Source organism: Lithobates pipiens, unplaced genomic scaffold (genome assembly GCF_037356315.1).
Source record: "Lithobates pipiens isolate NorthernLeopardFrog02 unplaced genomic scaffold, aLitPip1_a1.2 Scaffold_3, whole genome shotgun sequence".
NCBI lineage: Eukaryota > Metazoa > Chordata > Amphibia > Anura > Ranidae > Lithobates > Lithobates pipiens.
In genome coordinates this window covers 18,069,066-18,092,144 of record NW_027507790.1, presented here as the reverse complement: position 1 = coordinate 18,092,144, position 23,079 = coordinate 18,069,066, and the positions used below count along the sequence as shown (strand labels likewise).

The window sequence follows — 23,079 nt, the reverse complement described above, 5'->3', positions numbered from 1 at the left end:
CAATAAACACACCTCCTACAAGCTTTAACCAGTGCTTGGATGGATACTGATAGAAGTCACAAGACTGCTAGATACTGCTGATGAAAAAAGGTATCTAGCAGTTTATATTTACTAAAATAATTACATTTGCATGTTCTGTGCACTGCGGGGGACCAGATATAGTGAATGCAGGGTCCTGGGTTTAGTAACACTTTAAAAATTATTTTTTACTACAACTATGAAAAAAAATGCTGAAATGTGTTCTATTGATCAAGTTTTTTCTACTTTAATGTATGCTGTTTAGGAGATTTCTTTTTTTACAATATTGAATGGTCAAGTTAGTGTTACAGGAGACAAATTAAATTAGTTAACACGAATGCAATAAAGACACCTGGATGTCCTATTTTTCATTATTTCTTTTTCTCTAGGCATTGGATATGCTATATGCATTATTGGATTATATGTGTCTTTCTACTACAACACCATTATTGCCTGGGCTTTATACTATTTGTACTCCTCTTTTTCCACAACCCTGCCATGGACTAGTTGTGACAATCCTTGGAATACAGAAAACTGCACTAATTATTTTGGAAAGAATAACATCTCTTGGAATAACTTTTCCAGATCTCCTGCTGAAGAGTTTTATACGTAAGTGCATGTAAGTGGATTCAACTTAGGTGGTCTAGAGCACTTAACACTACAGTGTTCAGTCTTTGGAGTAATTTACTAAGATAAAAATGTTTTACTTACCTTGGCAAAACTGCATTTCCTTCAAGCATCCAATCATATATGTTAGGGGGGAAAAAATTTGCTTTAAACTGTTAAATAAATGAATTGAAATAGGTCAAGCAAGAGCAGCAACTCTCACGTGTGATATCACAAAGAATGTATAAATCTAAAAACAGTCACGCATAACATTTAGAGCAACATACTATTCATGAACATGTCAACATATATAGTAATTAGTGCAATGTTATAAGTCCTTCTTCAGAAAAGAAAGGTTAAAAAATAGCATGGATATGCAATGCTACACAGTCTTGTGTGGTGGAAGAAAGACAGGTGCCTCCCCCTGAAAAAAGTTCTGCGCACGCTTTCAAGATCTCTAAGAGGCGATACAACTGTTTTCTTTCTTTGATTTAATGGAATGGCATGCAAACTGTATCCTTATGTAAAAGGATAAGTACACCTTTTGACAAAAACAAATAAATGCACATTGGGCCCTGGCTTTTCAGGGGGCTCTATTCTTGGGGGGGGGCGTGCTTGGTGGACCCTTGGAGTGGTCTTGCTTCGGGTTAGGGTCCATGTCTCCCTGAAACATACACTCTGGGAATCTAGGCCTGGGATACGGATATGGGGCTTTTGTGCCCAAATCAGCAATGACTGCTTTAAACAGTGAAACTCAGACTAGATGTTAATATCATCAGCTCAAAGTAACCTGATGCTGGGGTCTCCTGCTATAGTCTGTTTATTAAGTTGTTATATGTTTATTGTTAAGTATCTCTCCCATTGTGTGCCTCCTAGATGTGTGTTCCCATTGTTGAGCCATCTATTGCTTCTGTCTGTCTGCTATTCTCTTGGAGGTGTGATTAATATTGGGACCACTTTACCTTATTATCAAACCATTGCGGGATGTTATGTGTTTATGCCTATGATTATGTGTAATGTACTTTGTGTATCCAGGGTTGTGGGCTGGGTGTCAAACGGTCTGGGTACCTAGGTTTGTTTAAGTGACTAATTGTTAAAAGTAGACCACTGTCAGCTATTAGTTGCTAGACATGGATTATCATTATGTGTAGGGATGAGAACGATGTTCGACTCGAACATTGGGTGTTTGCCCGCTCGGCGAATCCCGAAAATTATGGTGTGTTCGCGGCAAATTCGAGCACCACAGAAAACCCCATAATGCACTGCGAGATCACAGTGCATTGATCTCTGATGATTGGCCAAAGCATGCACCTGACCTGCATTCTTTGGCCAATCACAGCACGCTGTGCTGTGAGAGCCATGATTGGCAAGACGCAGGGTGCTTTTAGCCAGTCATGGCTCAGGGGGCTAAGTCCACGCCTCACACTATATAAGGCTGCTTACAAGGCGGCCGTATATAGTATTTATGAATGAGAGAAGTTATCTAGAGACAGATTAGTTAGTGGCATGCAGGCAATTTAGTATATATATATATATATATATATATATATATATATATATATATATATATATATATATATATATATAGTCAGTGTAGTGGGGGTGGGGTTATCCAGTTACGTCAGCAGGTGATCCCACCCTTGCCTATAAAAGAGCTATCACAGCGAAAAGACAGCAGTCAGCGGGATGCCACCCATGGAGGCGGAGTATTTTAGTTAATTTTTCAATTTTTTGGGTCAATCGGCACCGTGATTGAAGATGGATGGACATCACAGGACACTTTTTTTTCTTTTTTAATAAAGGATTTGTCAAAAACTGTGTATTGTGGTTTTTAGTTTTTGACACTTTTTTGGTAAATGGGTAGGGATACAATGTACTCCATACCCATTCACGTGGGGGGCGGGATCTGTGGCCCCCCTTGTTAAAGGGGGCTTCCAGATTCTGATAAGCCCCCCCACCAGCAGACCCCCACAACCAATGGCCAGGGTTGTGGGGAAGAGTCCCTTGTGCCCATCAACATGTTGAGGGCAAGCAGCCTGGTATGGTTCAGGAGGAGGGGCACGCGTTCGTTCCACCATTTCCTGGCCTGCCAGGCTTTCTCAGATAAGGGTCTGGTATGGATTTTGGGGGGGGACCCCATGCCCCATTTTTTTAAAAATTTTGGCATGGAAGTCCCCTAAAATCCATACCAGACCCAAAGGGCCTGGTATGGATTTCGGGGGGGACCCCACGCTGTTTTTGTTTTAAATTTTGGCATGGAGTTCCCCATAATATCTGTACCAGACCCAAAGGGTCGGGTATGGACTGGGGACCCACACAGATTTTTTCCTCGCTTTTTTATCTATATTGCCAGTATCCAGCAATACATTACAGTCGCGAGTAATTTTGAATGACATTTTTTCCTTTACAAATGTCATTTTGCTGCGGCACAGTAAATGTGTCAGATGTGTCACTTTACAGGCAGACTAAGGGGACCCCCCAGACATGATATTTAAAGTAATATTTCATTTTTATTGTTTTACTTTATGCATTATTAAAACCACTGCTCCTGAAAAAACAGCCGTTTTAAAAACATGTATTGATACATGCCCTTTAGGGCAGTACCCAGTTCCCCAAACACTTTTCATGGCAATTACTTGCACATAAGCCTTTGAAATTAACACTTTAGATTTTTCATGTTCGTGTCCCATAGAGTAGTGTTCGCATGTTCGCACACATTTTTTGCCTGTTCAAATGTTCTGGTGCAAACTGAACAGGGGGTGTTCGGCTCATCCCTAATTATGTGTGTGTTGGCTGTTCCTTATCTATGTTAACTATATTCCTATTTACATTTTTTATTGTTAGGATTATGTGATCAAACTTATCTGATCTTGCATGGTAATTATTCTGTGTGAATTTACAATAAAGAGTTCCAGTTCCAGTTTGCACCTAAGCTAGTGTTGTCTAGTATCTTGTGTGTAATACTCAGCTTTATAACCTGGTTCCTGGTTCCAGATTGGTGGCAGCTTTATATTTTGACGGACGCACCCAAGCTGGGTGATGGATGATTCCATCAAACAATGTATTTATCATTCTTTGGGAGCCTGTACGTTTATATAGTAGGATACGTTTATATAGTTTTGCAGTCACAATGACACCAGTCTGGGGCTTTTTTTTACTCCCACACTGCAAGCCAAACACTGTGAACCAACAACCACTTTTTTGAGCATGCCTCCAAGAGTTCAGTGGGTGCCTGGTTACACATGCTGATGTTTTCTTCTTACCACTCTCAAGGTATCCTTCCTATATCTTGGTGCCTTTTATTTGAAATCTAGTTACTTTATCTTAATACTTTAAATGTCTACCTCTTGTTCCAAAATCTGTGACCAATTGTTTGAGGATGTGTTATGAATGGAAGCATAATTTTGTGGGTGTGGCTTCATATGGGGTATGTGGTTTACAAGTAAGGGAATAGGGTTTTCCCTGCATTTCATTTTGAAAATCAGTTAACTTTAAGCCCAGTACGCAAGGGCCAAAGAGACCAGTTGACTTTTAGTCCCTGTGTACATCTGTCTGTTCAACAGAAGCTGGTCTAATGGTTGGCTTATGTCAAATGGGCATGCTGAAAAACCAGCATTCGCTCAGCGCTTGCAACCAATGGCTGCGAGTGCTGATCGGTGTATTCTGGTGGGGGGCAGTCCCCCTGTCAGAATACAATAGCACAGTAGGAGAGATCCCTTCATCAACATTGCTTGTGCTGATGCAGGGATCTGTCAGGGATTTCTTTTGTTCAACCCAGTGGTTGAATGACAAAAAAACTGCCTGTGCGTAGCCAGCTTTATATTAGAGGGAGAATTGTATTTACATATAGCCAAATGTATTTGAATAACAAAAATGATGAAGGCAATAGATTCTTTGCTTCTTTTTGTCACTGATAACTGACCTTAGAGAATGCAATGGTAGACAGTCTGCCTTATTATTCCTGCAAATTGCTTCTGTCACCTTTATTTATCTGCTTTGTTGCAGGAGGCATGTATTGGGCATACAAGAGGCAGATGGTTTGGACCATGTTGGTGGCTTGCGGTGGCAGCTTCTTATCTGTTTGTTCCTCATCTTTACTATAGTTTACTTTAGTTTGTGGAAAGGAGTGAAAACTTCAGGAAAGGTAAGGAAAAGAATGTTTCCATTTACTTAGCAAGGCAGGGGTTTGATTAGGGCAAGGCTGCAGGGGCAGATGGCTAGATGGCAAAGAAGACAGGGGACACAATAAAACATTAAGAAAGGGTAAATCAGACCATATATTATGTAATTTTATTTCCTTCCACCATGGGTGGAAAGAAGGATAATTGCTCGAATCCCCCATTAACACAGTCAGTGTTGATGGGAGAATCCCTCCCACTGCACTATTGTTTTCTGTCAGCGGGAAGCCTTTCCTGCTGGCAGAACACAATGTTTAGTGTTGCTGGCTATAGCCAGCTCCACTAGTCGTTCAGGAAAAGCCTGACAGGCTGGTTGCACACAAGTCGATTGATAGATGGCCTTGTGTACAATCAGAGTGCCCCTACATGGATCGAAATTCGGCCGTCCCTTCTGAACCAGCAGGATTTGGATTGTTATATGGCTGGCTTAAGACTATGTATATAGGTTTTGCAGGACTGTATACCACATTTGCAAGTGAATGCAATTTTTACATTTAAATCATTCAGAATTGTAATTTTCCTTGAAAAAGTAGCATGCGACTGGAAGAATGAAAAAAGTTAATCAATGCAATATAGCAATTATGAGGCATGATTTTTTTAAACATTGTTTTGGTTGTAATCGCAAACTCTGTGGGGTGGATTACTAAAAGCAATGGGCTGTTCACTTTGCAAGGCAAGTTGCACTTTGCAAAGAAGTTGGTCCCAGAGCTTAGTGAATGTGTTGAAATTTCACTTTGCAAAGAATAACCAATCTAGTGCAAGGAACATAAAGAAATAGCATTGTTTTCTTGCACATGATTGGATGATGGAAGTCAGCAGATTTTCACCACATTCACTAATCTTTGGGGCAAATTCCTTTGCAAAGGGCAACTTTCCTGGAAAAATGTGTAGCCTATTTGCCTTTAGTTAATAAACCCTTGTGTCCAGGGCACAAAATCATTAGCCACATATCTGGCTTATGCCATGCAGTTGAAGGAAAGTGTCATAGGTAAATGGCCAAATGGCACAGGTCTATCAAGTCTAGCACCAACAAGTGGATTCTCCATAAGAATTCATAGGCATAATAAGCTCTTCTTCCTGGTATTAATAAGGTGTCCCAAATGTATGAATGGTGCAGTCATAAACCTCTCAGCATATTCAGCTTCATTTGGATCTATTGAACTTCTACAGCCTTATACATGGTCTTAATGTTATACACATTTTCCTTTTACATCATAACATTAAAACGGAGGTCCTCCAAAAAATATATATATTAAAAGCCAGCAGCTACAAATGCTGAAGCTGCTGACTTTTAATATATGGACACTTCCCTGTCCAGGGAGCCCACGATGTCAGCAGCTGAAGCCGATCTGTCCATAAGCTCTCGGCTGCTGCCGCTGCCAGCCTCTGTAAGGGAATCAGGAAGTGAAGCTGTGCGGCTTCACTAAGGCGCATGCACAAGTCGGCAGCTGAAGCCGATCTGTCCATAAGCTCTCGGCTGCTGCCGCTGCCAGCCTCTGTAAGGGAATCAGGAAGTGAAGCTGTGCGGTTCCCTACGGCGCATGCGCAAGTCGCGCTGCGCGTCCTCACTGGTCCCTGCTATGTTCTGGGACCTGTGTGTCTCCCAGAATACAGCGGAGGAGGACAGAGTATTCGCTGGAAGTGGCGTAGGTCACAGCGAACGCCGCAGTGATCTATGCCAAGCAATAGGAGCAAATACCTGTATTAGACAGGTATCTGCTAGTGCCAAATGTGACATGGGAGGGGGGGAGTATTCCAAAAAGTGGAAGTTCCATTTTGAATGGAAGTCTATATTAAGGTTTTTTTAAATAAAAATTCTGAAATTTTAGATGAATCTGTACAAGAAAAAAGGTTCTGGCCAAGAACCTGTACAGTTACTAAATACAAAAATCGGATGCAAAAAATATGTCATAGGCTGGAAGTTGCTGACCAGGGGAGAAATTAAAAGTGATCTTCATATTCATGCCACAGAAAAATATTGCTTTTAAGTTTGTGAATCAAAGAGCAATGGTCCTGTAAAATGTCAGTTCTTGAGTCATATCCAAGGCTTTGCATTTCAGGTGGTATGGGTGACAGCAACTTTTCCCTACGTGGTTTTGTTCATACTCCTGATCCGAGGTGCCACACTGCCTGGGGCTTGGAGAGGCATCCTGTTCTACCTGAGGCCCAACTGGGAGAAGCTGACTGACACTGGAGTAAGTAATGGGCTGGGCTTCTCTAGAGCAAATTTTTTAACCATATACAGGAATCTATCTTCCTGATTAAGACATTCAGTGAAAGAATACATTGCAGCCTGCTGCAGTAATATGGATTTCTTCCAATGTGTTTCAGATTCTAAAATAGGGTGCAGTTACTTTTGACACCTGCATAATGATGCTAGCATTCACAAATCTTGGGTTATTTTGAAATATTAAAGAGCTAGATAATATAATCATATATGATACTAGCTATTATATAAAGGACCACATAATACAATATCATGATACTGCCCTTATAATGATACTAGCAATCTTAAATGTTGGGTTATTTTGAAAAGTTAAAGGACCACATAATACAATATATATGATTCTAGCTATCATATGGAGGACCACATGATACAATAGTATGATACTGTCCATATAATGATACTAGCATTCACTAATTATAGGTTATGTTGAAAGGTTAAAAGACCACATAAAATGCTATAAAGTTGATTTACTAAAGGAAAGTGCAAAATCTGGTGTAGCTCTGCAAAGAAACCAATTATCTTCCAGTTTTTTGTTTTTTTTTGTCAAAGCTTAATTGAACAATCTGAAGTTAGAAGATGATTGACTACCATCCACAACTGCAACAGTTTATCCAGTTTTAGTAAATCAACCCCTTATGTATAGTAGAAAATAAGAGAGTGATAAGCCTTTACATATGTAAGGAAAATGTTGTCTTGTCTCGTGTTTTTTTTTCTTCTTACCTGTGTATGCAAGGTTTAATAATAAGGTTTGCTACAGTTCAAATGCATTAACCTCCTCGGCGGTATTCCCGAGTGTGGCTCAGGGGTGGAAATTCAGTACCATGCATCGCTGAATCCTGAAAGAGGTGACTTACCTTGTCCCTGGGATCCCACAATGTACTCCAACTGTGTCCAGTGGCCAGATCTTCCACCTGATCCTCTGTGTTTTTCCGGCTTCCCTTCCCTGCAAGCGTTGCGATGCAGGGGATGGAACCGGTAGCATATTCAAAATGAATAAATCACAACACACAAAATACATTGTATTCTTATTGGATTACATTACTGTTTCAAATCATTTGACCTCAGTTTGCCCCCCAGTGCTTTGTCCAGTGCCCTTTGCATGCAGTTTTACTGTTCTTTCTGCCTGGAAACTGGAGAACGACTATGGCATCCAAAACGTGTGCCTCTACATCAAAAGCAGTTTATGACCTGCTGAGAAACAGTGATAGTGATACAGAATCACTTGCAAAATTGAGTGATAGCGATTCGTGGGGAAATTCATCACCAGACACAGAAAGTGATTTCAGCGATGATCCTGCAACTGAGCTCAGTGATGTGCGGACTTGGTGGTCTATTGACTGTGGAACAGATCACGCAGTGCCCCTAAGATTCCCATTTACTGGAGCACCTGGTATGAAAATGAATGTTGAAGAGGACAACCCCTTCACATACCTACAACTATTTTTAACCAATGAGGTTACTGAAAAATAGTTATGGAGACAAATGGGTACCGAGAGCAACAAGCTGCTACGCATCGGAAGTTTTCAAGAAGCAGAAAGTGGGAACCAGTGACCAAAGAGGACATTTGGAAATTTCTGGGCCTAATAATTCTTCAGGGAATGATGGGGAAACCCCTGCAAAAGTGGTATTGGAAATCAATAAATTACTCGCCACTCCATTCTTTGGCACGGTCATGTCAGAGTACAAATTTTCCCTGATCATTAAGTATTTACATTTTGAAAACAATTAAGAATTTGACAAAACTACTCATTGAAAACAATTAAGAATTTGACAAAACTACTCATCCAGCACCAAAACTCAAGAAAATTTGGGAAGTATATCAAATGAGTCTGAAGAATTTACAATGGAGCTATGTGCCAGATAGAGACGTCAGCATAGATAAAAGTCTAATGGCCTACAAGATAAGGCTGAGCTGGACACAATATATGGCATCAAAGAGAGCACGATTTGGCGTAAAATCCTTCATACTATGTGAATCGACAACTGGTTACATTTGGAATTCTGTCCTATACACTGGGAAAGGAACGAAATTCAACCCAAAATACAGTAATTATGGAATGGAATCTTCCGTTCTTTCACTGATTGAGCCATCATTAAATCAGGGCTATTGTGTAACTACAGACAACTTTTACACATCTCCTGAACTTTATGAGTTCCTTCTGCAGGACAAAATGGATGCCTATGGAACCATTAGGGCTAACCAGCGTGACATGCCGCCAATCTTTGGCAATAATAAGCTCAAGACTGGAGAAAAATGGTTGCCTGGCAGAAAGGCAAAATGATGGCACTGCGATGGTGTGCAGAAACTGATCTTTCTAAACCACCAAACACCAATGGCTGTGAATAGAGCTGAACATCGTGCTGCTGGCGTTGTCAACCTGGAACGCCTGACTGGTCGTCACTTCATGGACTACATCCCACAAACTGAGAAAAAGTCAGCACCAAAAGGATGTGCGTGGTTTGTTGCTCAAAGTGTGATGACAGTGGGAAAAAAATCCAAAAGGAAACCAGGTTCTATTGTCCTGATTGTGACGTCCGACTTTGTGCAGTCCCATGTTTCAAAATGTATCATACCTGGGATGTTTGCTGAAACAATATGACTAATAATATTGCACCCTTGTTTGGACAAAAAAAAAATTCTGTGTTTTTGATTTGATTATATTATTGACTAAAATGTATTGAAAAAATATTATTATTATATTATTATTTGTTATTATTTATAGTTATTTATTATATTATAATTTTGTGTTTCCTAAATTAATCCCAAGAATTACAGGCTTGCAATATAAAATGCCAAATTTCCATGTAAAACAATTGAACCGCTTTCAGCATCAAAAATCTGATATAATCATACCGTCAGGGAGGTTAAGATAAGCGCTTATTATGTCACTGCTTAACACACACGCAAAACTTTTAGGCTGGGTTCACACTATTGCAAATTGGATGTGGTTTTCCCCGCAACCGTGACTTGAAACCATGAACAGGGACACACTGGACCCCTGCTGTGAACCGCTTCATACAGCAGTGTGAACACAGCCTTAACCTAAAATGATCCTTAGCCCTTGTACACACGGTCGGACATTCCGATGGACAATGTCCGATAGGACCGTGTTGTCAGATAATCCGACAGTGTGTGGGCTCCATTGGACTGTTTCCGTCGGAGTATCTGACGGACCAAGTTTTCCAGCTGGGCTATAAAATTTTCCGACAACATGATCTGATCGGACTTTGTCCGATCTTGTGTAGAGAATTCCAATTGGACAAAGTGCCACACATGCTCAGATCAAATTCCTAGACCAAAGCTATTGGCTACTAGCCTGAACGTAGTCCCGTCCTAACGAAATAACGTCATCACGTTAAGTACAATCCGATTTTCTGACAACTTTGTCCGACTGTGTGTATGCATCAGTTTCGGACAAAATCCGTCAGACAAAATCCGTCAGACAAAATCCGTCGGACAAAATTCGGCGGATTTGGTTGTCGGAATGTCCAACCGTGTGTACAAGGGCTTAAACTTTTTATGACAGATTTGCTATATTTGCAGCATGTAGGCTAAAAAATAAAATGGGGGGGGGGGGGATGGAAAGAAACGTATCATGGGGAAACTCATGGAACTACTGTTTTATTCATCATTTGCCAATGCACCAGCAGCTGGTTTAACATCACAGACATGAACATGTTTGCAGACTGGAGCAGATCACAGATGTGAATAGGTAAACATCACCTTGTTATGTTTCATGTCCAAAAAGACACTGTCAGAGCAGCCCCTTAGATATGTAAATGTTTCTTTCAATCACACATCTCATTTTCTCTAATATTGTATTAATGCTTCCTATTCTTTATTTTGCAAAGCATTGTTCATAATAGACTTCCGGTTTGTAATTACAGACCAGAGACTTTTTCAAAATCTGAAATTCAATTGCTTTTGTTCTTTTAAATTATAATGTTAAATAACGTGATGCTAGGATTTGAGTCTTGGATAATCTGTCTAGTTTTGCAACAAAGCTTAATGTTCAGTAGGAAATAAAACGGCCTTACTTTTAATTGAGAAATAACTTTTTAATTATACCCATTAAATCAAATTTTATTAAAGTCCTGTAATTATTCGTGCTACTCTTACAGGCCATTTCACTTCTGTTTTAAATAAAAAGGACTTTCCAGTTTTTAATCAATTAGTTCTATGCATAGCCATTATCTCAGGGACAAGATTGGTATTCCAAATAAAACTGTAACAAGAAGCATTCAGCAAAATTATAGGTAGCTGTCATGATTTTTACAGTTAAACATTTAGTATGTAGGCACTATATTTACACCTGGAAGAGTTAGAAAAATATATAATATTATTGTAGGGCTTCCCCTCAAAAGAGTCAATTGATATGTTGGGTTCCCTGTTCCTATGCCCAAAACCCGGAGAACAGTACCACAAACGCATTAACACCATGCTGAGAAAGGAATGTCTACTGCAGATATCTCTATATACATCCCAATGGCTCAAGGTACATTGACACCAGGAATGACACAGCAATTAGTTAAGGGATAGCAAGAAGTATATTGAAACAGTGTAAACAAAGAAGAAATATACTGTAATGATTAAATAGTAAGAGTAATATGCTGCAAAAACAATACTTGGTATAAAACACAAACCCTCATGAACCATGGACTGAACAGCCATAGCTAGAGGGAGATGTATACGAGATGTGTCTAAAAAGTTTGGTGAAAAGTCAGATATCGCAACGTCAACATAGCCAGGTGCGCACTTGCACTTGGCTAACCAGAGACACGCCAAGAAGCGCCAACTAGGGTAGAGTACACATGACCGTCAGAGTAAACCCACTGTGGGCAGTCAAACGTAGCCAGCGTGAGAGGTCGCAGTGCAATGGAGCAACGAGTGAACATCAAGTTCTGCTACAAATTTGGGAAAATGGCGTCGGAGACGCAGGAAATGTTGGTGCAAGTGTAAGGGACGAAAGCCGCGAGCAGAAAATGTGTTTCATGATGGGAAGGAATCAACTGAGGATGGGCCACATTCGGGTAGGCTGTCCACATGCAGAGCCACAGACATGATAGAACGTGTGTTCTCCTGTCTATCCCTTTCTGCTCGTTTCCCCGACCATTTGCTTATCTCCTGACTATCCCTTGTTGTCCTGGACTGCTACTTTCGCTCTGTCCACCCAAGCCGGTCCTTGAGCCTGAACTGAGTGACCCTGGGGGGCTGCGACATGGTGTCAGCTGCAGCCAAACTCATCCTCACCACTAGAGGCTCTGGTGAACACCTGCTGGCTCTTAGACTCTGCACCCCCTGGGGAATCTCATGCTCTAGCTCCCAGTGTGATTCGTGTTGGTGCTCCAGTGGACTTGCTTCCTGTACCACCCAGAGCTCCATCCACAGCAATCAGCCATAGGGTCCACTACCTTAGCGGTGCACTCCTGACCCCAATGGTCTGCCTCTGTCACCTGGCCTCAGGTGACCTCACACTATAGGCCTAAATATCTGTTTTGATCTCAGCATTGAGTAGTCAATTGCTAGCTTTACTTGCTGGCACGTCTCCACTCTGATTTATACTTCCTACTTTTTCAGGCTCATCAGCTATATATCTTCCTGCATTTCAGGGTTTCCTCTATAGTGTTCTCTTGCATGCACTTATGCCATAAGCAGTCCTGTTTACTTGCATGCAAATGGAAAAGCATGACCACACATTAGGGGGGTCATGCCTACTGCCTGATTAATTGAGCTTCCTTTCTGAAGGCAATTTGTTCTGTTCTCAAATTACTTTTCATACAACATGTCACCTTGTGGCCACAATTTACAGTTACTGTGTGTCATTTGCTGACTTGTCCTGGCCTTGTCTGTACTCATCTGCGTTGACGCTCGCTGTGTTTTTGTACTACTAGTTGCTTTTTGCTTTCGTTTTTATTTTTTGGTTCCGGTTACCCTATGGCAATGCCCTTTAGTTACCCTCTTTTGTTATGCTTCAGTACTCCCACTTGGCACTGTTTCTGCCAAGTTTTTTTCAACCCTGGGCCTGACCCCAACCAAGAATTTACCTAGTGGTAGTGCAAAATAATCAGCAAAATTTTGATTTTTAATTTTCTTCAAGGCTTGGCATCTGAGGGATAGGGAAACTACTTTCAACTACTCTAGACCTGTTCTGCCTCATATTAGCCTCACTACTTTATGTTTTTTCACACAAAGAAAAAAAGGGAGGGAATAAAGGGAAAAAAAAAACACAATTTTACAGAGAACACTAAATGATATAAATTAAACTACACACAATGGAGGGGTGTCCTCCAAGTTCGTTGCTAGACTGCCCCTCAGAAACCAAACCAAGGATTTAGTTCCACTGTAAAAAAAAAAAAATTCTTTCTTTTTTAGAAAAATCATGCAGCTCTTCTTTTACAGGTCTGGGTGGATGCCGCAGCCCAGATATTCTTCTCTCTAGGACCAGGATTTGGGGTACTTCTAGCACTTGCAAGCTACAATCCATTTGATAACAACTGTTACAGGTATACATGTTTTAAATATAAACTGCCATTAAATATATAACAAGTCAAATGAGCTTAGTTCAATCTGTCCAAGTCCAATTACAAGATTGGGATTCTTTCCAGTATATATAGGCAAAGGAAGATTTCTAAAATTACAATGTAAACATGCTCTGTAAATACTTACTAAAATAGCTAACTTTTATCAGTATTCTACTGTGCCTTGATGTAGACACTGAAAACTTTGTAAAATAAGTTTGGGTACAAACAACTTTCAGTCAGGCAAGCAATATTCTGGCTCATGATATCACATGCAGTAAAGATATTTGTTTTAAAGGATAACTAAACTCATGTGGCAGCTGCATTTGTTTCAGGCTAACAACATTTTCAACTAGTACAGAGAATACCCATTACAGTGTCGTTAGTACTTCCTGTGAGCTCAACTGGAAGCAATAAACAATTTTAACAGCATATTCATTGAATATTTATTGTTTCAGAATGACAAATAGCATGCATACACCGCAGAATGATACAAAGCAAATTATGAAAGCTGCACAAACATGCCCTCTTCATAGCAATGTCTCTGTGTTCAACCAGGGTAACTTGTTGCTGCAAAACACTGGCGTTGATTTACCAAGTGAAAATAGACTGTGCACTTTGTAAGTGCAGTTGCACTCATTTTCTCCAGAGCTTAGTGAATGTGCTGAAGATCTGCTGATTTACATCAACCAATCATGTGCAAGCAAAAATATTGCCGCATCTATCACAGTGAGGTCCAGGGTAGCTCTGGTATTATAGACAAATAGCTAGAAGGATCCAAGGACAAAGGCCCACCCTGCTGGAAATGTAGTACTCTCTTGTAGCAATCAGGTGGACTCCGCAGGGTTCTCAAACTGGTGGCGCTCCAGCTGTTGCGAAACTACAAGTCCCATCATGCCACTGCCTGTGGGAGTCATGCTTATAACTGTCAGCCTTGCAATGTCTGATGGGACTTGTAGTTTTGCAACAGCTGGAGGACCACCAGTTTGAGACCACTGAGCTAGAGGCTACTCACTGTATGTTTACTAGGTAAAAATAAAGGGAAAAAATAAAACAAATGCACCTCATCTAAAGATTAGTAGGATGAAAAATGCTACATTTTTAGTTTTGAGTTGAAATACAAGTCTGTATATAAATACCCTTGATACTTCCCAGGGCTTTATGGTGCATGCAGTGAAATCATCCTGCACAGTATTTAAAAAAAAAACACAGGTTCCATTATTTTTTACTTCATGCATTTTTAACTGTATGCAGACAATGCACTATTATGTATCCGTGGGCTTTTTTGGAAAATAAACAGGCCCTCTGGAATTTTTAACTTATGCAGACATATTATGGTTAGTACCATATGCAACTAAATCATGCAGACAGGTAAAGGGGAATTATAATATCTGCTGCTGTTTTTAATGTTCTTTAAATTTGATGACTTATAGCAACATCTTAAAATGCAATTCCATCAAGCAGAGGGCTCTCATATTAGTAATAAGAAATAATCCTTTACTGAAGGACGGTGACTTGAAAAAATAAAAGCCCAAAGTGTATAACCTGAGATTATATAAATTTACTGGTGATTTAGTTGCTAGGTTTATCTTGAAACAAAAATTCTGAAATATAATTTAATTTACCACATTCTAAGTAAATATCCATTTTGCTTCTTCCAGAGATGCCATTATCACCAGTGTGGTGAACTGTTTGACCAGCTTCCTGTCTGGTTTTGTGATTTTTACCGTATTAGGTTATATGGCGGAAATGCGGGACGTTGAAGTGGAAGATGTTGCAAAAGATAAAGGTGGGTAAAGCCATTTCTCCATTGAAATTGTCTTATATTAAGTGTTATGACTTGTACACACGGTCAGACATTCCGACCACATAATCCATTGAATTTTTCTGACGGATTTTGTCCGAAACTGGTGTTGCATACACGCGGTCAGACAAAGTTGTGGGAAAATTCGATCATTCAGAACGTGATGACATTCCTTCATTACGACGGGACTACATTGAGGCTATTAGCCAATAGCTTTGGTCTCGTAATTTGATCTGAGCATGCGTGGCACTTTGTCCAATCGAAATTCTCTACAAACAATCGGAAAAAGTCTGATCGGATTTTTTTGTCGGAAAATTTGAGATCCTGCTCTCCAATTTTTTCCATCAAAATTTCCGACGGAAAAAGTCAGATAGAGCCCACACACGATTGGATTTTACGACAATATAATCCGATCGGACCTTTTCCTTCGGAATTTCCGACCGTGTGTACAGGGCATTAGGGCTCGTTTACACTTGTCTCAGTCTCTGAAAAGCAATCAGCAGTGGATTGCTTTTCAGAGAGTGGTACAGGAGCAGCTGACAGGCTAAGTGGTTAGCACGTCTGCCTAGCAGCACTAGAATAGTCAGTCGGAATCCCAACCACGACACTACCTACCTGGAGTTTGAAGTTTCCCTGTGTGCATTGGTTTCCTGCCACATTTCTAAGACATGCTGGTAGATTAATTGGCTCCTGCCTAAATTGGCCCTAGTATGTGTATATATGAATGTGAGTTAGGGAAACTAGGATTTTAAGCTCCTTGACGATAAGGACTAATGTGTGTATCTATATATATATATATATATATATATATATATATATATATATATATATGTAAAATCCTGCATAAAATTGACGGTATTATATAAGTACCTGTAATATTAATAGGATTAACATGCCATTCACGTAAATAAGTGATATTAGGCAGTGGTATTTCTGATAAAATATGAGTGTTTTCTACTTAAGTTTGTGCTCCTCTTGCTAAGTACAGAAGTGGTGAACTATGAAAGAAAGCTCATTGCAAAAAAAATCTGTGGTCAGGCCCAAACCTTCGTTTGGGCCTGACTACAGGATATAGTGAGAGGGCACTTGCCCATTTGCAGGGAACAAGGACATTGCACACAGAGTTGTTTAATTTTGCCCATCTGCCTTTGTGAACACTGTATACAGACATCATTGCGCTTGGTCACCTTGCTGACACCTGTAGTGCCACAGGACACAAGGCCATTTAGATACAGAGACACTGTATACAGACAACATTGTCCTTTCACCTTGCATTCTTTTCTTGATAATCCGAGCCGGTTGTATTGGTTGGCCCTGCTATTCAGGAGTTTAAGTGCACCAACGAATGATGCTGGCTGAAGATATAAAGCTTCATCCTTCTTCAAAGGGACTGAGGTTACTGGTGCCTTAGGGGCACGCACACACATATGTCCAGGGCTCTGTATATGTAGTAGGTGTGCGGGGTAGTTTATCTGGGAAGCATGCCATTACATGGTGATTTGAGTACAGTGTTTGTCGTTGGAACTGTGGTGTCAGGAGACAGAAGGGAGAGGTCTGACATAAGGATGGGTCATTATCCTGCTCTTCTCCTGCCTGGACTCATAGAGCCAATTTATATAGAGGTAACTAATAGACATGTGCATTCATTTTTCGTCCAAATGCATTTTCGTCCGAATTAGCAAAGGTTAACGAACGTGCAGAATCTGAAAACGGAAAAATTCAACATAAACAAATGCTTTATTTTCGTTTTCGTTTTGACAACAGTTCAATATACTGTAGATAGGAGATTCAACATGACGCTGACAATCGTGTCCATCGAACCTGTGGTCGAATGTGCCTAACCTTAGCTCTATTAGTCCAAGATTATTCTACATAGAGAGAAAAGATTCAACATAGAGAGAAAAGATTTGACATAGAGAAATTAGATTCGACATTATAGAGACAATAGCAAAAAAGGTTGAATGTGCCTAACCTATTAGTTTAAGATTATTCGACATAGAGAGAAAAGATTCGACATTATAGAGACAATAGCAAAATGCTATAGAAGAATTCTAATGTTGGTTGACTAGTAATAATAATAATTAATAAATATAATTATTACTAGTGTCATACAACATTACAAATCTACTAGAGCTTGTAGGCGGAACATTTGACCGGAAATGTACGATTGCAGCACAGTTTCGCTGCTCTGCTCCAAATAGTGTAAAACCTTCAACTTTAATTCATATGAATAAATATACAATAATGCACTTACAAAAGTAGAATGGCATCAGGCTCATAGGAAGTGTGCGCCGGCCGGATGCACACAAACAAACCAACCCGTGCTTCCTGGTATATTGACAAAGGAAGACCGAGGTGACGTCAGCGCGTTGCTCCACCCTACGCATTTCGTAATACCGTACGTTGTCCAGGGGCTTTTGTAAGTGCATTATTGTATATTTATTCATATGAATTAAAGTTGAAGGTTTTACACTATTTGGAGCCTTTATCTTTTATGTGCTACCGCGCTGAGCGGAGAGCGGTGCACAGGAGGGGAGGATCTGTGAGAGAGTGAACTGGTTCCATCTTGTGGAAGACATAGGATCGGATGGACAGCCTGATAACGTGAAAGTCTACTTAATCTCCCACCTGTTGTGACCCTCTGTAACGGGGGGTCATATTGAGTCGGTAAGGAGCGAACTTATATGTGTGGTGGTGGCGAGAGCACGTTTGCACCTTGAAGAACTGTATTGGAATTCAGCTATTCAATGCATTTTTTTATCACGGGTGGTCGGTCATTAATATGGACACTATTTATTCATTTTATTAAATTTTTTTTATATTTAGCTCTTTATTAACACTTATTAATTTGTGTATCAATTGAGTTTATTTATTCATTTTATATATTATAATCATCATTATTTGTCACTTATGAATGGGTATTCGTTTCAGCACTAATTATGGTTTATTTACTATTTTTTAATGTGATGACTGGAGATATTCAGTTGTGTTTAGCACTTAATTGCTAACTTTTCACTTTTGGGTCTATATACACATTCATATGCTTTATTTATAGGTTAGCGCAATAAAAAAAATTCCTTTCTGTTCTTGTGTATATTTGGTGTACATCAGAGTTGCAGCTTCCGAGGGACCCTTCCTTTGGGTCATTCAGTACTTTGTCTTAGTCCGTAGCGCAGTTTGTTTCCCCTTGTTCCGTTTATAGCTCTTCCCGACAACCCTGGCCGTTGGTTGTCGAGGTCTGCAGGTGGGGGGCTTATCAGAATCTGGGAGCCCCCTTTAATAAGGGGGCCCCCAGATACTGGCCCCCCACCCTATGTGAATGAGTATTGGGGTACCATGTACCCCTACCCATTCACCTGGTGAAAAAAAAGGTGGTCTTCTGTCTTGGGGGTCTTCTCGCCGGACTCCTCCGCAATCTTCTGCTCTTTTGCTAGCTCCTTTACTAGTGGAGGAGGCCGGTTTTCTTCTTCGTCGTCGCCGTCGTCCGGGGGTCTTCTTCCGACTTCGGGGGTCTTGTCCCCCTCTTCAGTTCTTCTTGCCGGGCCTCTGCTTTCTTCTCCCAGCTCTTTTACTAGTGGTGGCCCGGTCTGTCGCCGCCGTCGCCTTCTCTTCTTCTCTTATTCTTCTCTTCTTCCTCCTTGAGATGTTGACTCAACGCTGTCTCCGGCAGCAATGACAGGGACACGTTGTGCGGCAACTTATATAGGGACAATCGGCGGGGTCACGGATGATGTCACATGGTGACCCCGCTCCCTTATGATGTCACAGTCCCAGAGGGTGCTGGGACTGTGACATCATAAGAGGCGGGGACATCACCTGGTGACCCCGCTCCTTGTCCATATATAAGTCGCCGCACAACGCGTCCCTGTCATTGTGGCCGGAGACAGCATCGAGTCAACATCTCAAGGAGGAAGAAGAGAAGAAGAAGAGAAGGCGGCGACAGAAGACCGGGCCACCGCTAGTAAAAGAGCTGGGAGAAGAAAGTGGAGGCCCGGCAAGAAGAACCAAAGAGGGGGACAAGACCCCCAAAGTCAGAAGAAGACCCCCGGACGGTGGTGATGACGAAGAAGAAAGCCAGGCTCCTCTGCTAGTAAAAGAGCTAGCAAAAGAGCAGAAGATAGCAGAGGAGTCCGACGAGTAGACCCCCCAAGACGGAAGACCACTGGAGCTGTGCAATAAATTATTTTAAAAACATGTGTTGTGTTTGTTTTTTTTTACACTTTTTTTCACCAGGTGAATGGGTAGGGGTACATGGTACCCCAATACTAATTCAACTTGGGTGGGGAGCCTGTATCTGGGGGTCCCCTTATTAAAGGGGGCTCCCAGATTCCGATAAGCCCCCCACCCGCAGACCCCGACAACCAACAGCCAGGGTTGTCAGGAAGAGGCCCTTGTCCTCATCAACATGGGGACAAGGTGCTTTGGAGTGGGGGGGGGCCTGCGGCCATGTTGAGGGCACGCGGCCAGGTATGGCTCAGGAGGGAGGGGGCCGCTCGCTCGTTCCCACCTCCCTTCCTGACCGGCCAGGCTGCGTGCTTGGATAAGGGTCTGATATGGACTTTGGGGGGACCCCACACCGTTTTTTCGGTGTAGGGCTTCCCCTTTAAGTCCATACCAGGTGATGGGCCTAGCGAGGTGTCAATGTCGCCAATGGAGGCGGCGACATTGACTTTCTTCACTAGTTCCAGCTACCTGGAGCCGCGTTCAAATTGAACAGACTTTTCTCCGTGTGTGGACAAGCCCTTTCAGAAAGTCCGGCGGACCTCCGCTGCAAAGTCCCGCGGTTTGTCCGCCAGACTAAGTCCGCCGGATAGTCCGATCGTGTGTACGCGGCATTATAGATTTTAGAATATCTGAAGTAGTACTGCAGCTTGAAGAATCGGGCTCATTATGTCTGGTTGAACCAGCCATAAAACTAGATATTACTACCACTGGGGAATGTAGCAGATAAAACCTAGAAATGTAATTCCTAGTCCCACAAAAAATAGACCCGTGTCATTAGTGGTCCTAGGCAGAATAAAAATCCCAAATCTTCAAACTATCCGAATAAACGGTTGATTTCTATTTTTTTTAAATTGTATCAGATAAAAACGAAATCCTAAAATTGTTTGTATAACATAAGATAATCACAAACAATATTCTTAAAATTCTAAAATTGTATGATTAACATAAGATAATCACAAACAATATTATTGTGGTTCCTTCAGTTACCACCACTCATATATACTCGAATATCCACTTACGTAAGAATAATCAAAGAAACTTTTTGGATAATTTTGAAATCTTAGAAAATCAGCCTATTTACGGCCAGTAAACAGTGATAAGGCATACCGTATATACTCGAGTATAGGCCGACCCGAATATAAGCCGAGGCCCCCAATTTACCCCCAAAAAAACTGGCAAACTTATTGACTCGTGTATAAGCCGAGGGTGAGACATGCCTGTCCATCCCTGTGTGTGTGTCCGTCCATCCCTGTGTGTCCGTCCATCCCTGTGTGTCCGTCCATCCCTGTGTGTCCGTCCATCCATCCCTGTGTGTGTGTGTGTCCATCCATCCATCCATCCCTGTGTGTGTGTGTCTCCATCCATCCATCCATCCATCCCTGTGTGTGTGTGTCTCCATCCATCCATCCATCCATCCATCCCTGTGTGTGTGTGTCTCCATCCATCCATCCATCCATCCCTGTGTGTGTCTCCATCCGTGTGTGTGTGTGTGTGTGTGTGTGTGTGTGTGTGTGTGTGTGTGTGTGTGTGTGTGTGTGTCCAGCCTACCTTTGTCCCGAGCCTCCGTCCCGTGCCTTGCCTCCTTGCCTCCGTCCCGTGCCGTGCCTTGCCTTGCCTCCTTGCATCCGTCCCGTGTCGTGCCTTGCCTTGCCTTGCCCCCGTCCCGTCCCGTCCCGTGCCGTCCCGTGCCCTCTTCGTCGGCGGCCATTGTAAAGTTCAAAAGCTGCGCCGCCGCCTTCGCCTGTGATAGGCGGAACACTGAATTTCCCAGCAGCCTGTGTTCCGCCTATCACAGACGTCGTATCATCCTCGTCCGTAGTACGAGGATGATACGACGTCCGTGATAGGCGGAACACAGGCTGCTGGGAAATTCAGTGTTCCGCCTATCACAGGCGAAGGCGGAGCCGGAGGCGCGGCTTTTGAATAGAATGGCCGCTGTCTGTCTGCTCGACACGCTGATCGAGCGGGCAGACAGCGATGACTCGAGTATAAGCCGAGGGGGGCACTTTCAGCCTCAAAAAAGAGGCTGAAAATCTCGGCTTATACTCGAGTATATACGGTAAGTAACTTTTATTATGTAAATTATATAAGTTGAGAAATACATAAACATGATGTTGTTACCATTCATCAGCTACTGTGTGACATTTATGAATGTGAACCCCTATTTTATGCTGAACAGGCCTACACACAAATTAAGAATATCCCCAATTCCAGAAAGTTTGGGACACTGTGTAAAATCTACATAAAAACAGAATGCAATGATTTGCAAATCTCATAAACCCATATTTTATTCCCAATAGAAAATAGAAAACATAGCAAATGTTTAAACTGAGAAAATGTACCATTTTAACCACTTAAGCCCCGGACCAATTTGCAGCCAAAGGACCAGGACTCTTTTTGCGATTCGGCACTGCGTTGCTTTAACTGACAATTGCACGGTCGTGCGACGTGACTCCCAAACAAAATTGGCGTCCTTTTTTTCCCACAAATAGAGCTTTCTTTTGGTGGTATTTGATCACCTCTGTGGTTTTTATTTTTTGCGCTATAAACAAAAATAGAGCGACAATTTTGAAATAACTTCAATATTTTTTACTTTTTGCTATAATAAATATCCCCAAAAAATATATAAATAAAAATTTTTTTCTCAGTTTAGACCAATACGTATTCTTCTAGATATTTTTGGTAAAAAAAAAAATCGCAATTAGAGATTATTGATTGGTTTGCGCAAAAGTTATAGCGTTTACAAAATAGGGGATAGTTTGATAGCATTTTTATTAATATTTTTTTTACTAGTAATGGTGGCGATCAGCGATTTTTATTGTGACTGCGACATTATGGCGGATACATCGGACATTTTTGGGACCATTGTCATTTATACAGCAATCAGTGCTATTTAAATGCACTGATTCCTGTGTAAATGACACTGGCAGTGAAGGAGTTAACCACTAGCGGGCAGTGTAGGGGTTATGCATGACGTGAATTTTTATTGTAGTGGGCGTGGCCTGGCTTGTGACGTCACTGATCGTCCTTCCCTATAAAAGGGAACAGACGATCGGTGACAGCCACACAGGGAAGCACAGGGAAAGGTTTATTTACACAGACCTCTCCTCGTTCTTCAGCTCTGTGACCGGATCACGGGACACCAGCGGCAATTGGGTCAGCTGGTCCCGCGGCCACGGTCACTGAGCAACACGTTTTAAAAAAAATTTGAGACAGGGCGATGTTTACAAAGCTGTAGCATCAAACTTTTAATATGTTCTCGGTTTTCTATTATAATTATACCATGGGTTTACAAGATTTGTAAACCATTGCTTTCTGTTTTTTGAATAAAAACAAAGTAGCCAAAGTGCAAAAATGAGTAAAAGCATAGTACCGTATATACTCAAGTATAAGCCGAGATTTTCAGCCTCTTTTTTTAGGCTGAAAGTGCCCCCCTCGGCTTATACTCGAGTCACCGCCGCCTGTCTACCCGATCAGCGTGTCGAGCAGACAGACGGCGGCCA

The 23,079-nt window shown here is 41.5% G+C and overlaps 1 protein-coding gene across 3 annotated transcripts in view; it reads left to right on the top strand.

Moving 5' to 3' along the window:
* Positions 1 to 23,079, top strand: part of LOC143940200 (sodium-dependent serotonin transporter-like) — a 107,401-nt gene that overhangs the window by 42,589 nt on the left and 41,733 nt on the right. For 2 of the 3 annotated variants that reach the window (XM_077461345.1, XM_077461344.1), the window contains exons 3-7: positions 408 to 627; positions 4,630 to 4,768; positions 6,863 to 6,997; positions 13,430 to 13,533; positions 15,210 to 15,337. In XM_077461345.1, the coding sequence (XP_077317471.1) occupies positions 408 to 627; positions 4,630 to 4,768; positions 6,863 to 6,997; positions 13,430 to 13,533; positions 15,210 to 15,337 (726 nt within the window). Of the gene's footprint in view, positions 1 to 407; positions 638 to 4,629; positions 4,769 to 6,862; positions 6,998 to 13,429; positions 13,534 to 15,209; positions 15,338 to 23,079 lie in introns of all 3 variants that reach the window. The other variant, XM_077461347.1, reaches the window with a different exon arrangement.